The sequence below is a fragment of the Herpailurus yagouaroundi genome, unplaced genomic scaffold (assembly GCF_014898765.1).
Source record: "Herpailurus yagouaroundi ecotype Mexico unplaced genomic scaffold, PumYag 215, whole genome shotgun sequence".
Taxonomy (NCBI): Eukaryota; Metazoa; Chordata; class Mammalia; order Carnivora; family Felidae; genus Herpailurus; species Herpailurus yagouaroundi.
Window position 1 is genome coordinate 1632180 of NW_024412446.1, and position 23474 is coordinate 1655653.

A 23474-nucleotide genomic window follows, 5' to 3' on the forward strand; every position below is an offset into this window, starting at 1 on the left:
CATAAGCGTAAGATCTATCTGACCTTCAGCATGTTGTCTCTGACCCTCAGTCTCTTCATCTGTAAATCAGAGATAGTCACACAGTACCAGACTTTACCTGGCCTACAGAAAGCATTCAAAGCATTATGTTTATTTGTATCATTATGTTCTCTCCTCCCTTTTCTGTCTTTATCCTTCCTCACTCTGGCTCCCTCCTCCACTTACTTCCAGCTCATTGCCTTAGCTCCAAGAAGCAGAGGACACGCCTCCAAGTCCAGTAGGAAGCAGGGCCCAGGCAAGAGCTGGGTGTAGCTCCAGAATGTGGTGTGGGTGTGTGTGAGAACTGGAGCTGGGGGAGGGGACAAAATCATGGAGCCTGGAAATGAGTTTTCCTGGCCTTCACAGCGGCATGTGTTGGCCGAGACAGGACTATGCAGAGGGGTCAGAGGATGCCAACCCAGCTCTGGAGAGCCTCAGTCTGATGGGGAAGAATGATTTGGTTTCCCTTCAAGTCTGAGGGTGGAGGAGAATGGCGTCACTCCCTCGGGCATCTCCCAGTTTGGTGGAGGCAGGTGGGTGGGACGGAGGACAAGGAGAACAGAACGGCTCCCAGGAATGTCCTAGTCACATGGGGACAATTCTGTCAAGAACTGTGGAGCGTCTGAAGTTTTGCTCTCAAATGCTAACGAGTTAACTTGCCCGAGTGTCACGGGTGTGCCGAGAAACACGAGGCTCCTGGGTCAGAGACAAGGACTTGATTCCTCATGGCACAGCAACATCAGCATATGTGTGTCAGCACCTCTTGCTGACATGGGTGTCACAGGGATGGGTGTCAGTGAATGCCTGCATGTGCACTGGCTTGCATTACAAGAGGAACTCTGAGCTTAGGAACGCAAATCTTTTTATTAACTTTTTTTGAGGGAGAAAGGGGCAGAGGGAGACAGAGAATCTTAAGTAGGCTCCACGGGAGCCTGACACGGGTCTCAGTCTCACAACCAAGAGTTCATGACCTAAGCTGAAATCAAGAGTCAGACGCTTGACCAACTGAGCCTCCCAGGGGCCCTGGAACACAAGTCTTTTCTAATGGGCAGCAAGCAAACCTGCTCTCTGCTCCAGAGAGAGACATGGTCACTATCTTCCAAAGGTTGTTCACTATATAAGCATCCTTGAAAAGTCCGTGCCTCTATTTGTGAGACAGGCAGAAATGCAAAAGACCCATGGAGAACTGTCTCCCAACAAACCTGTTTTCCTTACATTTCCTAAAAGAGCTTAGAGCCACGAGGATTCCTCATTGCAAAATTCAAAAGCTCACTCTGGCTAATTTATTTATTTATTTTTAATATTTATTTTTTGAAAGAGAGAGAGAGAGAGAGAGAGAGAGAGAGCATGAGTGGGGGAGGGGCAGAGAGGGAGACACAGAATCGGAAACAGGCTCCAGGCTCCGAGCCATCAGCCCAGAGCCCGACGCGGGGCTCGAACCCACGAACTGGGAGATCATAACTCTAGCCAAAGTCAGACACTTAACTGCTCACCTGACTGAGCCACCCAGACACCCCTACTCTGGCTAATTTAAAGAGACAGAGCAGCGGGAGCTCACAGAGTGGCCAATTTGGCAATCGGACAAGGAACTATAGAAGGCTGGTGAGGGCGAGCACAGCTGAGAGTACACCACAGGAATAATACAGTTCAGAAGCCACTGCGGGGGACACCTCTGGTCACTGGCGCCATGAACAACCTTCTTGAGTCACTACCTAAGATTTAATGTCCCTGGCCAGGCACATCCAAACCACTGAGTCTGTGCCGTGGCTTTTTGGGAGCATCCCACGAACAACCATGACAGGGTGTCCCTCATGTCTGGTCATTCACCTCATCCCGCCTCACCCACTTCAACTTGCCCAGAGGTCCTTTGTCATCCTTAGGGTGTTCATTCACTTTCTCAGGGATATTCTGGGTTTTGTGGGACCTTCATAAAAAGCGGGATTGTCAAAACAAACAATATCAGCATAAAACTCCATTGGAAATTGATCACAGAGTAGTAATAGAGTCAGCAGGGAAAGCACGAGAACAGACAGGTAATCCCACTCCACCAGGGACATAAGCATGCCTCCTGGACTCAGATGCCAAGCTGGGAAGACCCCTTGAAAGGGGAGAAACTGCACTGATGTGTGAACTCAAAATTGGATCTCTATCCAGAAGAAACTTCTTTTTTTTTTTTTTTAATTTTTTTTCCCAACATTTATTTATTTTTGGGACAGAGAGAGACAGAGCATGAACGGGGGAGGGGCAGAGAGAGAGGGAGACACAGAATCGGAAACAGGCTCCAGGCTCTGAGCCATCAGCCCAGAGCCTGACGCGGGGCTCGAACTCACGGTCGGCGAGATCGTGACCTGGCTGAAGTCGGACGCTTAACCGACTGCGCCACCCAGGCGCCCCCAGAAGAAACTTCTTAAAACCGGAAGAGAAGGAGCTACATTTTATCGGCAAGCATTATTTCCTGCCATTCCCAGAAATCTGGAGAACAAGATGAGGTTGAGTGTCCAAAGTAAAGCTATAATTTTTGTACTTTTTAAGATTTTAATATGTAAATTAATGGCACATATAGCACATTAACTTGTAATGACCAGGTATAACACGGAGATTCTATGTTCATTTTAGTTGAGCAATAAAGGTAAGTTGCAAGAAGAAATATCCAATAAGGTGGTATGTAAGGGTTACCAAGTGGGAATATATATATATATATATATATAAAATATATATACACATGTATATACACGTATATATATACATACATACATATATTCCCATATATGTATATATAACAAGATTTATAATATATTTTTTAAAATATATATTATACATATTAAATATATAACAATATTTTATATTTAAGAGATTGGAGCCTCTTACCCTTTGAACATCATGTCAGTGAGGCCCTCCCTTGACCACCTCCCATAAAATTCCACCCACTGCTCCATCTCCCTTAGTGCTTTATTTTTCTCCCTGGTATTTATCACCATCGGACTAACTCTTGATTTATTTGTTTGTCACCTGTCATCCATCCCCCACTAACATGTATGTAGCCTCCATGAGGTCAGGCACCTCATTTACTGCTCTGTATTCAGGCCTGTAATAGTGCCTGGCACACAGGAGGTACTTGATATTTATTGAAGGGATGTGCTGCTGTGGCCAGGGTGAGGTACGGTGGTTGACAGCCCCAACCTGCTCTAGAAGAATCAGTGGTGGGAGGGGAGGATGGAGCAGGTTCTCAGAGAAAGTGGAGATCACCGGGCATAGAGGGGGCTGCTGGGAGAATCAGCGAGAGCTGGGACCCACCCAGTCCTGTGTGTGCGTGTGTCCTGAAACTTTCCACCTACATAATTCCTTTAGTCCTCACAACACCCAACAGAGGTGGACATTCCCATTTTACAGTAGAGGAAACTAAGGCACAGAGAGGTTAGGTAGCATATGAAAGTCCCAGGAGGAGAAAGGAAAGGGGCCAGGGCTGAGCCTTGTCTTTAGCCCCTATCACTGTCTCTTTCATCCCCACCTTACAGTGCTCACTAACACCAAGGGCCTCGGCAACCCCTGGCCCTGCTTTTCTCCCACAATTCCCAGAATCCCCCATGCTTCCAACAAGGGAGAGAAGCCCGCCTCAGCCTCTCCTCCCTGCTCCATTGGATCCCAGGGCGGGCTCTGCAGGGCAGTCCTCGGCTGGCTGCCAGGAAGGGTTAACAAGGAGTGTTTGTAGCAGCCGCTGTCTCCAAGGAGAGGAGGGGAAAGCAGAGTGGAGAGGCGGACAGCCGGACAGCCGGGCTCCGCCAGCCGCTGGGGGGTGGGAGGCAGCCAGTGGACCTGTCTAGTCCTGGGGGCAGAGAGCAGTGTCCTCACCTCCACCTGTCCCGGGAGGTGGCAAACTCTGAGAGAACTGGGCAGCCCAAGAGTGAGGTCACGGCAGGGCCACCAAGTAGGGAAAGTTCCGGCAGGGACTGAGGAATGTGGGGGGGCGGGGGACCAGGCTGAAGCCAGCAGCAAGTAGCAGAGCCGGAAGTTCTGGGCTCTTGGAGGGTAGACGGGGAACCCCTGAGTCAGGGTCAGCCACGACCCAGCAGGTAGTAGTGAAGACACAACAGCGGCAGAGAGGAGGCACCCACCTCCTCCCTGTTGAGGGTCCAACCATGTCCAAGCCTAGGGGACGTGGGAGGAGGCCTGGGACTGTTGGGCCACCAGTGTGTAGCATCCGGCCCTTTAAGTCCAGCGAGCACTACCTGGAAGCCATGAAGGAGGATCTGGCTGAGTGGCTTCGGGATCTCTATGGGCTGGACATCGACGCGGCCAACTTCCTGCAGGTCCTGGAGACAGGCCTGGTGCTGTGCCGGCACGCCAACGCCATCACGGAGGCTGCCCTGGCCTTCCTGGCTGAAGCACCTGCTCGAGCCCAAAGGATGCCCCTGCCTCGGGCTGGGGTTTCCTGCAACGGGGCTGCCCAGCCGGGCACCTTCCAGGCCCGGGACAATGTCTCCAACTTCATCCATTGGTGTCGAAAGGAGATGGGCATCCAAGGTAACCACCCTGCACCCTCTCCCCAGACCCTTATCTTGCCAGGCATCCACCTACTCTCTGAGGCTCGGGCTGCAGCTGGAGTCAGGAGCCAGGGTCCTCTTTCCTCATTTGGGCCAGCTCATCCCTTCTCGTGCCTCAGTTTCCCCATCTCATAGTAAATCTTCAAAAAATAAACGTGTTGAATGATTCATTCATTCAACAAATATATAGTTAGTCCCTATCTTTGTGCCCAGCACAAAGGACCAAGAGGACTAAGACTCAGTGTCCAAAGAGCTCATGGTCTTAGAGAGACAGATGCATAGATACACAGATTACAGTCCAGTGTGATAAAAGCCCAAAATAGAGGTGTGTGTGCTGGGCAATCAGGAGAGGAAACAGCTACCTGATGAGGTGGAAAGTGGGGGCCAAGAAAGGCCACTCAGAGGAGGGAGACTTGAGCTGAGTCTTGGGGAACAAATAGAAGTTTGGAGGAAAGGGAATTCTAGGCAGGGGACCGCAGGGGCACAGGCACAGAGATGCTGTGTTCGGATGACTGGCAGAAGCCAGTGTGGGTAAGGGCACAGGGCTGGGGGGGGGGGGGGGGAGCCCAAGGGGGGTAGGCAAGTGGACATTAGGGAGAGGCAGTGGTGCTGAGGCTTGTGAGTCGCAGAGGAGTAACCCGCCAGGATCCCTCATCTCCTAGGCCTTGGATCCGGCAGTGGGATGAAGCTGGATATTGGGCCATCCTCCAGGTCAAAGGCAGAGTGGGGTGAGACAGAGGGAAGAGTCAGGCCAGCTGCTGGCTGGTGGCAAGGCAGAGCGGCTCAGGATTGGAGGGCTGAGAAAAGCTAGTGTCTCACTGAGCACTTCCCGTGTAGCCAGATTTCGTCTGCAGACACTTAACAACTGTCTTTACAACAACCCCATGGTATAGTCTATGCCCCATCTGACAGAGGAGGAGACTGAGGCTCAGGTTCTAGCCCAAGGATACACAGCTGCTGGGTGGGAGAACTGGGACGCCAACCCTGACAGTCAGGCTCCAGAGCCTGCACTCAGCCCTGCCTGGTTAGATGTGGGCTGAAGGTTGAGTTCCAGATGTCTGCTGGATATTGGAGGTGGGCTGCGTGGGTGGGAAGCAGAAGTGCTCCTTGCTCCTACCCATTTTGTCAAACTGAATAGGAAGAAGGGCAAGGTGGAGTTAACCCACAGCTGGGCTCCGGGCTCGTGGCTTGGCTGTGTCACCTCCTTCCCACCCCAGCCTCTCTTGTGAGACGGGCCACCTAGTCTGCACTCAGTGCCTGTGCAGTTCTTCTCAGACCCCTCCTAGGGGGCTGGCCTGACTCCAAGATCCTGCCATCCGAGTCACCCCCTCGGGCCTCCACCCGGGACCAGGGATGGCCCCAGGGCTCTCCCAGCTGCCTGCCCCCTTCCCCCACCTCCGCTTGCCAGAGGTGGTGATGTTCGAGACCGAGGACCTGGTGCTACGCAAGAACGTGAAGAACGTGGTGCTGTGCTTGCTGGAGCTGGGCCGCCGAGCCTGGCGCTTCGGTGTGGCGGCGCCGACCCTGGTGCGGCTGGAGGAGGAGATCGACGAGGAGCTGCGGCAGGAGCTGGCCCTGCCCCCGCCGGACCCCCCGCCGCCCGAGCCCCCTGCGCGTCGGCCCTGCCACTTCCGCAACCTGGACCAGATGGTGAGGGGCTGGGGCACGCCCTCCAGGCCCCGCCTCCCTCTGCCACGCCCCTCCCCCAGCCCCGCCTGCCGGATCCGATCCACGCCCTTCTCGAGCTCCAGCCCCCACCCCGTCTGAATTCACAGCGCGGCTTTAAGTCCTGTTCCACTCTGAGCCTCAATCCTCATCGCATATAGTAGCAGCTAAATCGCTTATTACGTTTTTATTACAGTCCGGCGCTCTAGACCTCTCTGAGTCTCTGCGGGACGGCTTTTAAGAATTTTCTGACACCTTGGTTCAAATCTTAGTTCCACTGCTCCCCGGCTGTGTGACTTGGGGCAAATTATTTAACCTCTCTGTGCCTCAATTCTGTAGCGTGGAGGTGTAATAGTACCTTATATGACTGCTGAATATTAAATGAGCCACTGCGTATGAAGTGCTGGGAACAGTGTCCGGCACAGAGGGGGCGCTTCATAGGAGCTAGCTCTTACTGGGATGAACCCATTTCTGCTATCCAGGAATCGAGCTCAGGGAGGCTCCTTAACTTGCCCAAGGCCTATGGTGCGGTGGAGACAGGACTCCAGCCGACGCCTGTCAAATTCCAATGTCCATCTTCTTCACCATTACATTCCACTGCCTCTGTCAGCTGACCCACAGACCACTGGACTATAGGTGACTGGACTATAGGTCTTGTTTTCACTGGGTCATTAAAAGTCTTCTGCACTTGCTTCTCAGCCCCCAGCCCTGACCTCAGCAGAAGCCAAGGTGCTGGCTCTGGGGACAGACCAGCTCCCTCTCCCCGGGCTTGATCCAGGGTGGGGAGTAGGGAGCTTGGGCACCTGTGCAGAGGGAGCGCTGAGCCCATCGTCACTACCCACAGGTACAGAGCCTCGTCAGCCACTGCACGTGCCCAGTTCAGTTCTCCATGGTCAAGGTGTCTGAGGGGAAGTACCGCGTGGGGGACTCCAACACTCTCATCTTCATCCGGGTAAGTCTGGGACAGGGGTGGGGGTGTCCCCCAGGATCTGCAGAATAGAGTTTCCTTTCATGGGAACATACCCAGGACTGAGGGCAAGGACAGGAACTCATCATTCACTCCAACTTATCGGGCCTTAGGGCTTTCTTTCTCTCCCTTGCAGAATTCCGAAGATTGTTGGCAGAGTTGGCAATCCTATCCCCTCCTCCCATTACGGCAGCCAGAACCCTGTCCCCGTCTGCTCCACCTTAGCTGAGTGCGGAGGGGTGTCCAGGCAGAAGTGCAGTGTGAAGGGTACTGCTGAATTTCCTTTGCCTCCACTCCATCCACATGCCTTGTCAGAGTAGGGGGCCTGAGAACCCCAAGTTTGTGTTCAGTGCATGACCCAGCCACATGGGCCCCATAGTCCACCCTTCACATGCCTGGCTTGGTACATTCTGTGGAGTGAGCAGTAGTACAGGTCTGAAACGTACCTCTCATACCCACACCCTCATACCTGGCAATGCCTTACCAGAAACAGATCGTACCCAGAGGCTTGGCCAGCAGCTCATAGGTATGCACGCCCTTTCCTTGATCACGGGTCATGCCTGGGGGCAGAGCCAGCTCCCTGGGGCTCTCACCCAGACCCTGGGCCAATATAGCTCTGTGAAGTAGGTAAGGACAAGGGATTGTGTTCCTCAGTTGAAAACTGAGGTGAAAAATGGAAGCCTGGAGAGACTGTGACTTGCCCCAGAATGGGGTAAGACCGGGATTCCCAGGGATTCCTCGACACACACACACTATAGAGCAAAGCCAGGGCCACGTTTCTGACATAGGCATGTGCAGGTGAAGGGGGAGAGGAGAGTGTTCTGGGGCCAGGCTGCCCAGTGCTTGGGAGATCCCTTGTCCAGCTGTGGGGCAACTCTCTGTCAGCCTGGTCACCACCCTTAACAACACATGCTATCCAATGCTAGTTGTGGAGAAGCAGGCTGCAAAATACACACCTGTGCGGAGTACCTGCGTGTGCATATGTACATGGATGGGAGTGTATGCTGGAAAACTGTGGGCCGCTCCAGGAAGAGGGAAAACCCTCCATCCCATCCTCAACCTCATCCTTGTCCTCTACAGATCCTCCGGAACCATGTGATGGTGCGTGTGGGGGGCGGCTGGGACACACTCGGCCATTATCTGGACAAACATGACCCCTGCCGGTGCACATCCCTCTGTGAGTCCTCCGAGAGTCCCTGTGGCTCTGGGTCGGGAGGCTGGGAGCAGAGGTGGGAGGTAGGTCTGATCTCCAGGGCCAGGAAGTATGCAGGGGATGGAGAAAGGAAGATACTATAGAAGGTACTGGTGGAAGAAGGAGGAGGAGAAAGAGAAAAAGAAGAAAGAAAGAAAGAAAGAAAGAGGAAAGAGGAAGGAAAGGAAGAAAGAAGAAAGAGGGAAGGAAAGGAGAAGGAGGAGAAGGAGAAGAAGGAGGAGGAGAAGAAGGAGGAGGAGAAGAAGGAGGAGGAGGAGAAGAAGAAAGAAGAAAAAGATAAAGATACTGGTGGGATGCCTTCAGACATGGGAAGGAAGCTGGGCAGCCAAATTGCAATACCAATTATACCCACAAGATGACGCCAAACACACAGAATCAGCATTTGGTCAGGGTGCCTCTAGGCAGAGCGTGGGTCAGCCTCCAAAGCACCGAGTATGACTTGGAGGGGTCTTCAGTCCTTCCATAATTTCTATTAGCACCTCAAGCTACCCTATATAAACATGCAATCTAAGTAAAAGGTTTGAACTTGCAGTATAAATGCAGCTTTAAGCAAGTCCCCCAGCTGGGCCTTCTGACCGGATTTCATCCCCTGAACCCCTAAAAGGAAGCTCTGGCACCGGCACTGGTACTGTAGGTCCCACTGTCTCTAATGTGGGTTGTGGGCGGGGGGAGGTAGGACAGTTGGGGGAGGAGAACAGTGGGCTCCATCAGCAGGAATTTAACCCCTTCTTCCTCTCTTCTCTCTGGGGGCCTGTGTTGGTAGCACACAAGACGGGCAGTTTCCAGAAGCCCCCTGTCCCACCGGTGCAGCATGAAGTGAGGGTGCAGGATGGGCCCTCGCTGCCTCAACCTACGATGACTATCAGCCGTTCCCAGAGCCCGCTGCCCCCCGTGGACTGGAAGACATACACCTCTTCAGGCCGAAAGCTGAGGGCCCTCACCTCCTCCTCCCCTAGAGCCCACAGTAAAAGAGGAGCAGAGGCGGGACTCCCCAGAGAGACAGCATCACTCCTGAGGTACAAGGGAGAAGGACAGAGCAGGGTCTCTTTCCCCTACGGAGTCCATATTCTCAGGGGGCCACCCCACCCCAAGATAAGGGAAGCAGGTGTCCTGGCAGTGTCCTTATCCCAGGTGTTCAGAACCAAAAAGGCATCCAGTCGGCACCATTGGAATCATGTAGCTTTTTCATATGCTCTCCCATTTCACAGATGAAGAAGCTGAGGCCCATAAAGGGAACAGATTTCTCAAGGTCCTTCTGCCACTTCACAGTAGAATAGATAGACACTCCCTCTCCCAAGACTGGTGACCTTTAGTTGTGGGACCTGAAGTAATTCGGGGTCCAAACCAGGCTTCTTTCTATCTGCTACACAGGGAATGAGGGAGAATAAGTCATAAGGAAGACTCGGGCAGGCACAGAGGGAGAGAGCATCGGTGTCATTCAACATGAAGTCTGGTCCCCTTGGTGTTCTGGCTAGGGAAAGGTCCTCCCTTCCCAGAGCCAGGGGAATGGACTAGATGATCCTGTCAACCTTGTGATTCTCCCTTTCAGGTGCCAGGAGAGGTCACCTACCCCATCTCGGAGGCAGTTGCCAGCTCGGGACAGCCCACCTGGCCCCCAATCCTCATCCCCCCATAGGAGCCAAGACCCACAGGGCACCTCCTCAGGGAAAAAGGAGGAGAGATACTCCCCTGAACACCCCAGAGGAAGGACTCCCACATCTTGGGTTCATGACGGGATAGACAGCCAGGGAACTCATGCCAGAGCCCCCACCTCCCAGAGATTCCGAGCCCCTGAAGCCACAGCCAAAAAGACACCAGTGAGAGGACCATCCCCACTGTCTCGTTCCTCCAGCCCAGCCAAGCCCGTGAGCCTCAAGCCACCACCCAGGGGTGAGGCTGAGGGTGCTTCTGCCCAGCTCAGGGAGCCAGCAGCTGTCTGCTCTCCAACCCCTGTTAAAGGGCCCACCAAGATCCCTGTCCGATTGCCCCCTGCCCGCCCCCCAACTCCAGGAAGTAGCTTCCCAGGTCCTGCAAGTGTAGGTACCATGACAGAATTGGGGAGCGGATCCATCCCAGTAAGGGCTGTCACTGGGGACCCGGCTGGGTGGAGACATGAGGACTCCTTTGTGGATGCGAAGCAAGGGGACCAGAAGCTGGACATCCAGGTGACAGCAAAGGCTGGGGAGCCTCGGGGCTTGGGCCCACACGAGTGGGAGGGGCGATATCCTCCCCTGCTCCTGGGTGGGACCAAGGATCAGGCCATGTACCACACGCTCGAGGAAGAGCTTTTGACCAACATGAAGCTGCTAGAGGTGGGAGTTGCCTGCCCCCAGGGCACAGGGTCTGGGGTCATCCCTCGAAGTGGAGTCTATGTCCCCAGCCTATGTGGGCGATGGCCTGAGCCTGGGGGTCCTTATGACAAAGTCATCCAAGAACTGGCTCAGGGTCCCCCAGCCCTTCTTAAAGTGGACCTGGGAGCCTGGAAGGCAGCCCCTACAGGTTCCCCTAAACTAGCTGCTACCACAGGCCCAGGAAGCCCTAAAGGGAAACTGGGAGCCCTTAAGAGTGAGCCAAAGGTAAAGGCAAGCCTGAGTGCCAAGGTCACCAGAGTGAAGAAGGTCCCAGCTCAAGGAGGGCAGGGCTGCTCAGCTCCTACTGTGTCTGCCAGCCTGGAAGCCCCCTCACCTTCACCCTCGGACCCCAATTCTGACAAAACCAAGCTATGTCTGGGCAAGGCCAAGAGAACACTCCGAAAGCCCCAGAGAGTTCCATCCATCTACAAGCTGAAGCTGAGGCCCAGGATCCGGCCCCGGAGAGACCACAGGCCCGAGAAGCAGCCTTCACGCATCCCGAAGCCACTGGCCTACCTCCACCTGGGTTCAGCCAGGGCACTCCCCAGAGGCAGGCTGGTGAGAGCAGTGCTGGACAGCAAGGGAGTGGAGTCCCACCCAGTGGATGGCGCCTCAGCAGGGGAGGAGGAAGAAGGAAAGAAGTGGAAAGAACCAGCTGCTCCACTGAAGAGCAGCCTCCAGGCTTTGGAGGGTGGGGGTCTCCAGCAGATTGATCAAGACCCACTCCAACCTGAGGAGGAGTCCTGGGTCTGAGGAGGGGCCTTCTCAGACCTGAAGCTGTGGTTCTGGGGAAGAAGGGAAGTGAAAAGGATGCCATGTAGCTGCTGGACCCCAGTTTTGAACAGAAAGTTAGGTCCCTCACCTCTATCCAGGGCCTTTGTCACGGTGGGGGGGGGGGGGGGGCTTGGTGAGGATATGGGTGGGGCCAGAAGACAAATATAGACTCAGTCTGCTTGTTGACCAAAGGGACCACTCCAACTCCAGGGACACTGGGGCCACCCAATGTCTTCTTGCCTTCCCCCAGAACAGCTCCCCAAACTCCTGGCCTCTGGCCATGCCTACCATTTCCACAACTCTTATAAGTTATTAAACACTTGTGGGTCTGTTCCTGAGCCCCCAGCTTCTTGACTCCCTCACTCTAGCATTGTGGTGGTGCAGGAAGGTAAAGCTTCAAGTGTCACCCACTGGAGTGGAAGGGGATGAGGCGCAGGGAACTGGGGGTGAGAGATGCTTCCTCTCTTGAGGTTCAGTCAACCTAGCCAGACAGCCAATCTCTCCAGGAAGCTGCTTGTGTGTCAGCACCATGGACAGGGGCAGAGCACTTCAGGACTTCAAAACTTTGCCTCTGGGGTTTGGGAACTGAGATCACTCAGTCAAGAGGGATGGTTGAGATTGTTCTTATCCCATTCACAGCCACAAAAGGGCTGCAGAAGCTTGGTCACGAGTGGGAACACAGACACAGCAGCAGGAGCTGGGATTGAGTCCAGTTATGAAAGTTTTCCCGAGAGTGGGGCAGAGGGTGAGACCTTTCGCTTTCCCTCAGGATGGTTTTGATCAGTTGGAGGGCTAGGGGGCTAGGGAGAGAAGATGAGTCCCAAACTCTTCCTCTTAATTCTCCTGGTTGCTCCAGGCTCTGGGACTCAGAGCCACCTCATTACCCTGGCGGTCCTTCCACAGCAGATCTCAGCAGGCAGGCCCTCTAGGGAACCCTTTCCCTCTCAGGGCAGGAACTGAGCCAACACATTGTACAGAAACGAGGGAAAACACTCCCTGATTTTTAATCTGACTTCCAATCACAGCGCAATGGGCATCACACACACACAAACTTCCAGACCCTGTGGTGGGAAACCCTGGGTGGGTGGGGACAGAGACTCAGAATGGGAGTGCAGGGAATCAAAATCAAATACCTGGGGTGCAGTGGAGGGGGTGAGGGGGGCTGGCCAGGCAATACATTCCAATGGCTCCCACAAGGGGTAGCCAGAGGCCTGGGTTCCCCACACCCACCTCAGGTGCCTCAGCTAGGGGTGACAGTGATGGGGCAGGTGAGATGCTGCCATCCCTCACCCCAGCCCCCTGGTGAACCAGGGGGCAGGGATGCAGGGGATAAAAGGGGGCAGGCCCTCTTCCTTACCCTCCCAGCCACTCCCAAGGTGTGGGGAAGGGGAGCCACCTCCTCTGTTTCAGAGGGAGGCTCAGAGAGAGCCGGTCACTTGCCCAAAGTCATGCAGCAGAGCAGGGACTAGAACCCAGGAATATGGGACTGCCCCAGGTCAGGGCAGTCACTGCAGGGCTGCGGATACACCCCATGGGTGGAGAGAGAATCAGCTGGGGAAGTAGAAGGGAGAATCCGATTCCCTCTCACACTAGATCTGGATAAATTCCCCACCCATGACCCCTCCCCCAGACTCCGTTCCATCACCACTCTGGGCTACCTGATTTTTCTGGTCTAGACGCTGCAGCTTGGCTACATCGAGGCTGGGTTGTTCTATCTGCCCGTCTTCTAACAAGGGACCTTCTTATCTTCTCACCACACCAGGGCTCAGGGCTCAACCTCAAGGAGCACTCAGCTGGGGGCAGGGGACACACGCCATTGGTCCCACCCTCCAAGTACCCCAGTAATCCCTCAGGCCGCTCCTAGTATCTTCAATGAATTTTGTTATTTCTAAATCGGTACAAAACTGACAGTGATCAGCTCCGGTGACAAGAGGTAGAAACCGGCCAGGTGGCCGGAGAAAATGGGGTGGAGTGAGTCAGGGCATAGGGCCAACTGGTGTTGGGACAAGGGGGCATCAGATCCTGAGGGCCTCCATCTAGGGGTGGGTATGTGGGCATATCTCCCCCAAGGACAGGGGTCTCCATAATTCTTATCCTGGCTCTGCCCCTCCCCAGATTTATCAGAGAAATCTGAGATTCAAGGCAGGTAGGGTCTGGGGTAGTCAGATTGGAGTGGGATGGGGAGATAAGAGTCTTCACTAGCACAACCTAACCCCTCCCCCTCACAGGGCACCACCTTGCCCACCACCAGCCCCCCAAACCCAACATCCCCCAATCTTGCAGACCACCCAACGCAAGGGGGAAGAGAGGGCTGGAATCTGGCATCATGGAAATAAATTTATCCTTTGGGGGATTCCCTCTCCACACTGTCAAGGAAAACAAAAAGTTTTAACCCAGGGGGTGATCTGGCTTTGGGGTCAGGAAGGGGACGAGGGGCACCCGGCAGGGATGGACCATCGAGTTAAGGCTGGAAGGTAGGTTGTTGTGTCTCTGGGGGCTGCTGGGCGGGGAGATCTCCCTGGAAGGGGGAGAACTCAGCCTTCTCCCCCTGACTGACCCTTGACCTCAACCCTCGGACCCTGACTATGGTCCTTGGGCCACCCGCATCTCTCTGCCCTGTGCCCGTGGTGCTGACGGTCCAAAGGCTGGCCTCACAGAGAAGCTGCCAGGATCTGCGACAAGGGGGTGAACGAAGTGAGAGCCCTGTGAACGGAGCCAAGGGAGGGAAGGTGGACCGGAGGGTGGATAAGACAGCTAAGGGCCAACAGACGCTTGGGCAGACAGACACAGGAGTAGACGACGCAGGGCAATGACAGACACACTCTCTGGAGAAGACGGGTGGGGGCCCCCGGCCAAGGCAGCACCTCCCCACCCCCGCCCCCATACCCCGCGCTCACCGCCAATCCCCAAAGGCTGAGGCGCCCCTTGGGGGCCTGGCCGGGCACTGCGCTAACTCCAGCACTAAGGGCAGCGGGCCCAGGAAGACCACTGGCCCAGGAGAGGGCTTGGACTGGGCAGTTACCGGAGGCTCTCTCGTCCTCCGCCCCTCACCGGGAGGCGCGCGGCTGCGGGGCCGTCGCAGGCCCGGACCGTCAGAGTCCTACCCCGCCCCTCCGCGCCCGAGCCCGGCAGTCCCCGGGGAGGTCCGCGCCCGTCGGGATGCGGCCGCGGGCGGGCGCGTTGTCACATGATGGCGCAGCGGTTGCGGCGCAGCGCGCCCTGGAAGCGCAGGGCGGCGTGCACGTGCTTGCAGCGGGCGCAGCCGACGCTCTTGAGCAGCTCGCTGAAGAGCAGCAGGATGTGCCAGTTGTACTTGGCCGAGCACTCCACGTAGCCGCACTTCCAGGTCTTGCGCACCAGGTGTGACACGTTCCAGCGCGGGATCACGCGCCCGCGCTGCAGGTCCCGCTTGTTGCCCACGATGATGATGGGCGTCTCCGAGGTGCCGATCACCCTGCGGGGGTGAGGGGGGAATCTCAGAACTCCACAGTCCGGTCTCATAACCACTGGACTTCGAGCAGGGCCGGCTGTGCCTGGTCAATACTGCTACTACCATACTTGTGTTCCGCCTGCAGCGCTAAGCCCTCGGGATACCTTATATTGTCCAATCAGAACAACTGATCTGAAAGGTAGGTACTATTGTTATCCCCAATTTACAGATGAGGAACCTGAGTCTAACCTGTTAAGTGGCTTAAAGTCATGCAGAAGAGTGACCCTGACATTTTTTTTTTCCCTCCCCAGAGCCCCTGCTCTTAAGCACTGCACTAGACTAGCCACCCCCTGGTAAGAATCCCAAAGTGAGTTATTAGAAATGGGGACATAACATAGTGTGTGTGTGAGAGAGAGAGAGAGACAGAGACAGAGACAGAGAGAGAGAGAGACAGAGAGACAGAAAGAGAGAGAGAATGTGCGGGAACCAGAGGATATTTCATCTAGCAACTCTGCGCGCACCCCACTGTTGCACCCTTAAACAGGAAGTAGCCAGCATTGGTATCCCAGCCCCTCACCTCGTCTCTAGGATCTGCTGGCGGATGGTCTTGACGTACTCAAAGCTGTCAAAGCAGCAGATGTCGTAGACCAGGATGTAGGCATGGACGCTCCGGAGTCCCCTGCAACAGGCATCTGCCCACTCCTGCAACACCCCCAGCCAGTGCCAAGGTCAGGGCCACTCGGGGACCTCCCCTTGCCCCCAGCCACCTCTAGCCAAACACTGACAGCACTCTCACCTGCCACTGCACCCCAGACCTTCCACACCCACCCATCCCAGGAAGCCTGGCCCAGGAAAATGGACAAGCTCGGTATTGGGGCTCCCCCACCTCCAAGCCAGGATAGGGAAGGTCACACTATCTGACCTCCAGAGCCAATGCCCTCACTGTCCTGTGCACATCTGGAGCTGAGATCAGCCTTGTCCCAGTTTTATCGCCCAACCTGTCCATCCATCCATCCGTCCGTCCATTTGGACCTTTGTTCCAGTACATTTACTAAGTGCCCCTAAGAGCCCAGCCCTCTGAGCTAGTTGATAGATCCTGTGAAATCCTGCATCTTCCAAGGCTCAGCTTAAATGCTTCCTCTTCCTCCAGGAAGCCTTCCTGCAAGCAGAAGACTATGCCTTTCATCTCCTGTGTTCTTCTTCTTCCTCTTTTTTTACTGTTTATTTATTTTTGAGAGAGAGAGCATGGGCAGGGGAGGGACAGCGAGGGAGAATCCCAAGCAGGCTCCATGGCACCAGTGCAGAGCCCATGGGGGGCTCGAGCTCACAAACCGTGAGATCTTGACGTGAGCCGAAGTTAAGAGTCAGACGCTTAACTGACCGAGCGCCCAGAACATCTCCTATGTTCTGAGAATCCTTTAGTTATACCTTGGTTAGAGCTGTTTCCATCCCCAGTTCCCTGCTTCTGTTGTGAGCTCTTGAGAGGGCCCTAGCCAGGTCTTCCACATTTTTACACACCTCCTTCTCCTCCCTGCTGAGTGCCTCCCAGCTGTGTTGGCTCTCAGCAGGCTCTTTAATTGCACTGCCTAGACTGGTGAGCCCTCTGCAGTCTTGAACCCTACCTGTTCCATGCTGGAATCAATGCAACGCCCGCCTATAACACTGCCCTTGGATTGCTACCCGAATTGTGTAGCAAATCCTTTCTGTGTGCTCCACGCTGCCCTCAGGGTCGAGGAGAAAAAGACTGAGACTGGACGCACAGTGGGGGCTGATGTGGAGCAGGGCCCAAAGGCGGCTCCGGGGAGTCAGAGCATCCTGAATGCTTGTCGCAAATTCTCAAGGAGGGGCCGCAGCTCAAGAGGAGTAGGCTCCTGGAAAGGCTGAAGTGTACTAAAGGGAAGGTTCCTTAGGAGACTAATGAGCTGATTAACCTTCCAGCAGATGGCAAATGCAAGAGCAGCTGAAGGCAGCTGGTGTGTGAACAAGAAGGGGGTCCCTGAAGCTGGGGGAGGGGAGGCCTCCGAGGACAAAGAGACCCAGGGTCTTCTGCCTTGAGGGCCCTGGCAAAAGACTTGGAGGAGGTGCAGACACGTCCCCGTGGTGCCAGCTTATGAGCTGCGCTGGGGCAGGGGCCAGGCTTGCAGGACTACAGCTGGTTCTCCACCTCAGAGCAGGAAGAAAAGAGGCAGGGGTAGAGAGTTAAGTCCAGCTCCAGAAAAGCACTTCCCAACTCAAAGGCTTAGAAGCTGCTGCAGTGGATTTCCCCAGGGAGATGATGTGGCATCTTTTCTTTGTGCTGAGTTTTAACTCTGGTGCAGGGGGAAGATGCTGAGGACAAATCTAAAACCACAGGGAACCAGGAGCTGGCTTCTCAGGCCAGGGAAGACTGCACTCAGCTGGACACGGTGCCCTCTGGGAGCCTGGGACCCCCATGTGCACACAGTTCCTCCCTCATCTCATGCAAGGGTTGAATATCAGCGGGAAATAGGAGGGACGGGGAGACGGGCAGAGAGGCTCCCACCTTCTTCCAGCCCTTCGCTGGGGAGAGGGAACAGCTGACGGCCTTTGAGGGTGATAGCCCACCTCTCCCCCAACACGCTGCCTCTTCCAGAGGGCCTCCAGCCTGCCCTCCCGCCCACTGCTCTGGGGGGGGGGGGGGGGGGGGGGGCGCCTAAAAGGGAGAAGAGGAAGTCTCCTGATTGTCTGGGTTGTGCCTTCACTCCTGATTGAAGGGAGGGAGCAAGAAAACTGACCTTTCCTTCCAGCTAGCTCTGTGCGGGGTTCCAGACTGTAAGAAATCATCTTGGGGCTGTGTCAACAAAGAAAGAGCACTGAAAACTGAGTCCAGTTCTAAGGACACCTGGCTGCTGACCGTGCATTTGTTGCTCTAACCTCAGCTTCCTCCTCTGATAGGAGGAGAGGGACTACAGAAGGAACGACTGAGGCTCAGAAAATGCCACTCTCTTCTGGGCTGGATCTCATCTGTCATTGGGGAAGAATGTATTTCCCTTTTCGTTTCAGACAGTGGCCACTGGGTTTTTATATTGATCTCTGGGCATGCAGGGTCCTTTCTCTGTATTTCTCTGCTCAGGGTCCCTTTCTTGTGTGAAGCCTGGATAGCCTGGAGAGTCTAAAACTCAGGATCAATCAGGAAGAAAGAGGCCAACAATCCAACAGAAAGATGGACAAAGGCATTACTAGTTGTCAAAAAAGAAACGCAAAAGCCCTTACACATATGAAAAGATGCTCAACGTTGGTCACAACCAGAGATGCAAATAAAAACTATTCTGGGAATATCTCATCTCATCCATTAGACTGTCAAAACTCCAGAAGGTGGACAATACATCCTGATGGCAAGGCTTTAGGGAAAGTAGCATTCACGTACAGTCCTCGCAACACAAAATGTGCAACTTTCTAGAGGGGTGGGGGGAAATCTGGCAATACCTTCCAAATATAGCTGCATTCAGCCTTTGACCTGGCAATGCCATTTTGGGGGCTCGTTTCCACAGAAACACCTCCCTGTGTGCAGAGAGACTACGAACAAGGCTATTTATGTGGCGTTGCTTAAGACAGCAAAAGACTAGAAACAACCCACTTGTCCAACAAGAGGGGACTCCATTGTACATCTCTCCGATAGGGCACAGTGTGGCCATGCTACTGACATTCAGGTACTAACACTCGGGGAAGATCTCCAGGTTAAAACGTAAAGCAAAAAGACAAGGTGTAGAGCAATTTTTTTTTTCTGTAAGAAAGGAATAAGAATACATTTTCTTATTTATCTCTAGAAACACTGGAAGTGGGAGTAAAAAAACAATTGACAATGGCCATAGAGAGTGGGGCAAGAATCAGGGTGAAGAAGGCAGGGGCGAGATTGAGATTTCTCTGTATGTACCTTTTTACAGTTTGAACTTTAAAAAAAAAAAGTTTGGACTTTTTTTTTTTTTTTTTTTTTTTTTAAGAGAGAGAGGGCATGAGCAGGTAAGAGGGCCAGAGGGAAAGAGAGAGAGAATCTTAAGCAGGCTCCAGGCTGAGCATGGAGTCCGATGCAGGGCTTGATCCCATGACCTTGGGATCATGACCTGAGCCGAAATCAAGAAGTGGATACGCAACTGACTGACCCGGTCAGGCACTCCACAAAGTTTGGACTTTTAAACTATGTCTTACCCATTCCAAAGTCGATATTAAATTAAAATTAAATCTACAACAAAATATGAAAAAAGCCGCTCAATGTGCAAAACTGGCACAAGATCTGAGTATCCACTTGGGCCGCTGTTCAAGTCCACCGTGGAGGAGAACCAGAGGGCCCTGACCCCAGACGCGCTGCCCTGATCTCACTTTTTCCAAGAGGCCCATGTGTGGATCAGGTTTTTGTCTTTGGTGTTAATCCCCCACACCTGGGGTGGGACAGACAGGTACCCTTGGGCTTGGGCCAAGGTCCTCCTGCCCGGAGTTGCTGAGACAGTGCTGAGACCTAGCCCCTGCCCCAGAGATTGCTGTATTTGTGGTCACAATTGGCCAAGCTGTGGCCCCTGCCTCTCCTTCCAGAGAAACTTCTGAACGCTCTGGTCAGGGGCTTCCTTCGGTGAGCAGATATGTCTTAGAGCTAAGCCTCCACTAGCACCCTATCCCCTCTCAAGCCAGAGGTAGAGAGACGGAAGGGGGGCCTGGTCCCTGCAGGCTGGGGAAAGGGGCACTATAAGCCAGGACACTGGGGGCATCTGAATCCACCCCCTGCAGGAAGGGTGCCCAGTGAGCCAGTCCTGAGGCCAGGGGGCAGGGCATCACTTAAAGAACGGCCTGTAGGCAAAGGACCGGTTGGGGCCTCCAGTCTCGGAGAACATACCTTTCCCAGGCCCTGGCTTTTTCTTCCGCTGTCCTAGATGACAAGGGTCTGAGGCCACGGTGGGCACAACCCAGAGTATTAATAGCATCTAGTGTTCCTGCCTTTTTCTCCACTGCCCTTTACCTGCCCAATCTCACTGAGCTGATGCCGACCACGGCATTTACTGTACTATGTAATAATTGCCGGTTTGCCTTCTCACCCGACGGTGAGTTAGTTCCTGGAGAGCAAACTGCACATCTGTTTTGCCCGCCATTCTGCCCTGGTGCCCACCACACGTTATACACTCATTAAAGATGCACTGAATAAAGCCGCACACACGTGATGGCTCGAGACAGGGTGGCCTGTGGTGCTGCATGGAGCCCTCACAGCCTGAAGGATGGGGACAGGGCCAGAGCCTGGAAAAGGCTGGAGTCCAGCGCCTCCCCCACCCCTCCACTCCCCGGCTGGCCACACCAGCCGGCCCTCCTACCTGCAGTGTGTTGACAGGGAAGGTGCTGATGGGTGGGAAGTCGAGGATCTGGAGGTCGTGCACGTGGCCGTTCATGACGACAGCAGGCAGGTAGAGGCGGCGGGCGGTGGTGGGCACGCAGACCTCGCTGAACTCGTTGTACAGGAACTGGCGCACGATGGCACTTTTGCCCACGCCTCGCGCCCCCAGCACGGCCACCCGGTAGGTGGAGACCATGCCTCCCGCCCCGCTCCGCCACCGCGTCCTCGCCGCTGCCTGGGGCTCCCCCGGGCTGCATATTCCAGGGGCTGGGGGCTCAGCCACCGTCAGGACCCACCATTGCTGCCCCTGTTTTGCCCCGGGCCCTCTGCGGCCTCCACCTGGACTGTGGGGACAAGAGGTGGGCTTGGTGGGCCCGCTTTTCCCTGGACCTGGCCTGTACTTCCCCAGCCCAGGAACTTGGCTGAAGCTGTTACTGCCTCTCAGAAAGCCTTCCCTTTCCCAGAACACCTAGCTCCATCTACCCAGAGCCTCTCCACCCTCCCTTCTCCATTTTTTTTCCTGCCACCCGCCCACCGGTGGGAATCACTCTTTCTTGTGTTAGGATCAGACATGTGGCCACTTCCGACCCCCCCAGCCAGGCCAGGCTGCAGAGCAGAGTGGGACGCACCCTAGACTTGCTCCAATCCCCACTTTCCCATAGAGACCAGGATGAGCCAAGGCCGAGCGTGTCTCATCAGAGACGCTCACAGCATTTTGTGGAGAGAGTCCTTTGTTGGGCAGGATGTTTTACATCCTGTTGGGAACCCTGGCCCAGATGACTGCTCTGGCTCTGGAGCACACTACTTGTTGAACACTTAGTGTTAGCACAGCCACATGGTTATCCAGAGTCAAAACAGTAGCCCTCAGGGATGGGTAACCATCCCCCTTTCCAGAAGACTCAAGAGGGAGCCAGAAGCATGCCCAAGGGCACACAGCTGACAGCAACAGCCTCCCCTCCACAAAGTTGCAATACCTCCGACCTCCTCCGAGTTTAGTGCTTCGAGCTGGTCAATGCCTACAGGCCAAGGGCTATGTCTCATTCTCTGGCATCCCCCCAAACTCAGAGGGCCTGGCACATAGCAGGTGCCCAGGAAAGGACTGCCACAGGCTTGGACCTTGCTATGCTCAGTTTCGGTGACTTCGGAGCTTAGGACTAAACCCCGGCTATGATGTTTCCTAGCTGTGGTCAGAGGGCAAATCACCTGCCCAGTCTGCACACATATAAAGTGGGGTTAACAGGCCTTACTTCTGGGATAATCCAAGCAAACCTCCTAACCAGCTGCTTTCTCCTTCTGTTGGGGATGGTGACCAGGGAGGCTGGTCCACGCCTGAGACCTCCTGTCCAGGGACTGTTCACAGGAGGGTGACACCAGTGCCTACTATGTGGGCCCAGGGCAGACGGATTTGCTGGATTCCGACAAGGCCATGCTTTTCAGGTTATGTGCATGTTCTCTCTGTGGATATATGTTCTTTCCACATATGCGCAGTTCACAGCTGAATGTCCCTCAGTCTGGCCTGGCCCAGAAAATCCAATCTATCGGGTATGTGTACAGACAGTAAACAGAAGGCAGGATTTGGGGTGAGACCCACCAAGGTTTGGTTCCCAGCTCTGCCACCTAAAATGTGTCCTTGGGCAAGAAACTTCATAGGGTGTTGTGAGGTCATGAAAGTAAAACCCAGTGCCAGGAACAGCAGGTGTTCAACTAACAGTGGCCACGGTTATGTCCGGGGGTCCTTCATTCACCTGAGGTTTACTAAGATCTCAGTGGGACCTCCTAGCAACCCCAGGATGGGTCACTATCCACTGTTGTGCTGTTGTTCACGTACATGTTGTATGGTGTGTGTGTGTGTATGAGAAAGAGAGGGAGGGAGAGAGACTCTTCTCCCTGTTTTATTGAAGGTAAAACCAAGACCAAACACCAGAGACGCAGGGAAGTGAAAACCATACAGCCAGCTGAGCTATCAACCAAACGAGGATCCTGATCTCCTCTCTGTCCCATGTGGTGTCCTTTGCCCAACAGGTGTTTATCTACTTCTATGGGCTTCCCACTGAGGTACGTACCAGTCCCTCCTCCCCCCAAATCCCTCCAGGCCCTGGGCCCCTCAGGCATCCCTGGACACTGTCAGCTTGGCAGAGAGCCTCAGCTGGGTTAATTACATAACCAGCACAAGCAGGTGAGGAGGGGGGCATACTGGGGGAGGCAGAGAGGACAAGGAATGCAAGAAGAATCCCTGACCTCTCTCTGGGTGTGGCAACTTAGAGGTATCTAGGATGTGTCCTACCTGCAGATTCTCCCGGACGCCACGCTCCCTGCACAGAAATCAACCCTTTCTGGAGAATTGCTGGGAAATAAACGGGGCATAGTGCTGGAGCCAGGGAGGGGATGCAAGAGAGGCCCCTAGGCTGGGGCCACCCTCCTGGAACTCACCAGGCCCAAGTGTGGCCCTGTCCCTGACTCAGAGGTGACTAGTGTCCCCTCCCTCTTCCCAGGCGGGGGGTCCTGGGTCTAAGTGCCTATTAACCCAACATCCCTAGTTGGGTGGGGACTGAAGAGGGCTGTCCGGAGCATCAGGGCCCAGCTCCCTGAGGGCTCCCTCCCCAAGGCCTGCGCTCCGCAGTGAGTCTGCAGACAGCGCCCCGGCAAGAGACCGGGACACACACAGGGGCCAAAGCCTGCTTCTTGTCCCCTCCCCTAGGCCTGGACACAGGAGTCCTGCTCCAGACTGGCGGCCCTGGCTTTGCGGTCCCATGGGCAGAGTCACACGTCTGCCCGCTGTCTGTCCCCACACGTTCATGTGGGAGTGGGCGGGTGGGGGCGGCAGAGGACGCTGGGCTCCCCATGACCTGATTGGTGGGAGTCTGGGGGGGGATGCCGGAGCCCTGCCTGCTCTCCGCCTCCAGCACCTTGCAGGCAACCCCCCCCCCCAAGCTCCCGCTCTCACGTGGCCGCCCCGCGCCGCTTCCCCGCCAGCCCGCAGTCCCCCTCCACCCTCCTCGCCCCGGCCCCCGGGCCCGGCCGCCCCGCTCCCACCCGCCCCCCGGCCCTGCCCCGCCCGCCTCCCCTCCTCCCGCCGCTTACCCGGGGCCGTCCTAGCTGCCCCCGGCCCTGGCCGGCCGGCCGGCGGGGCCGCGCTCCCCCCCCGGGCTCCGGCGCTGCCCCCCGGCTCCCCGGCCCGGGGGG

The 23474-nt window shown here is 55.2% G+C and overlaps 2 protein-coding genes across 2 annotated transcripts; one reads left to right on the plus strand and one right to left on the minus strand.

The window, feature by feature from the left end:
* Positions 1-4006: 4006 nt before the first annotated feature.
* Positions 4007-11732, plus strand: GAS2L2 (growth arrest specific 2 like 2). Its single transcript, XM_040455186.1, has 6 exons — positions 4007-4539; positions 5968-6209; positions 7069-7176; positions 8272-8368; positions 9168-9420; positions 9954-11732. The coding sequence occupies exons 1-6, from the start codon at positions 4155-4157 to the stop codon at positions 11506-11508; spliced, it is 2640 nt and encodes an 879-aa protein (XP_040311120.1). The 5' UTR covers positions 4007-4154; the 3' UTR covers positions 11509-11732.
* A 769-nt stretch (positions 11733-12501) lies between these two features.
* On the minus strand, positions 12502-23459 carry RASL10B (RAS like family 10 member B). The gene is made up of 4 exons (XM_040455187.1): positions 23373-23459; positions 20272-20635; positions 15537-15661; positions 12502-14983 (listed from the first exon to the last, which is right to left on the minus strand). The coding sequence occupies exons 2-4, from the start codon at positions 20485-20487 to the stop codon at positions 14713-14715; spliced, it is 612 nt and encodes a 203-aa protein (XP_040311121.1). The 5' UTR covers positions 20488-20635; positions 23373-23459; the 3' UTR covers positions 12502-14712.
* Between the last annotated feature and the right edge of the window lie 15 nt (positions 23460-23474).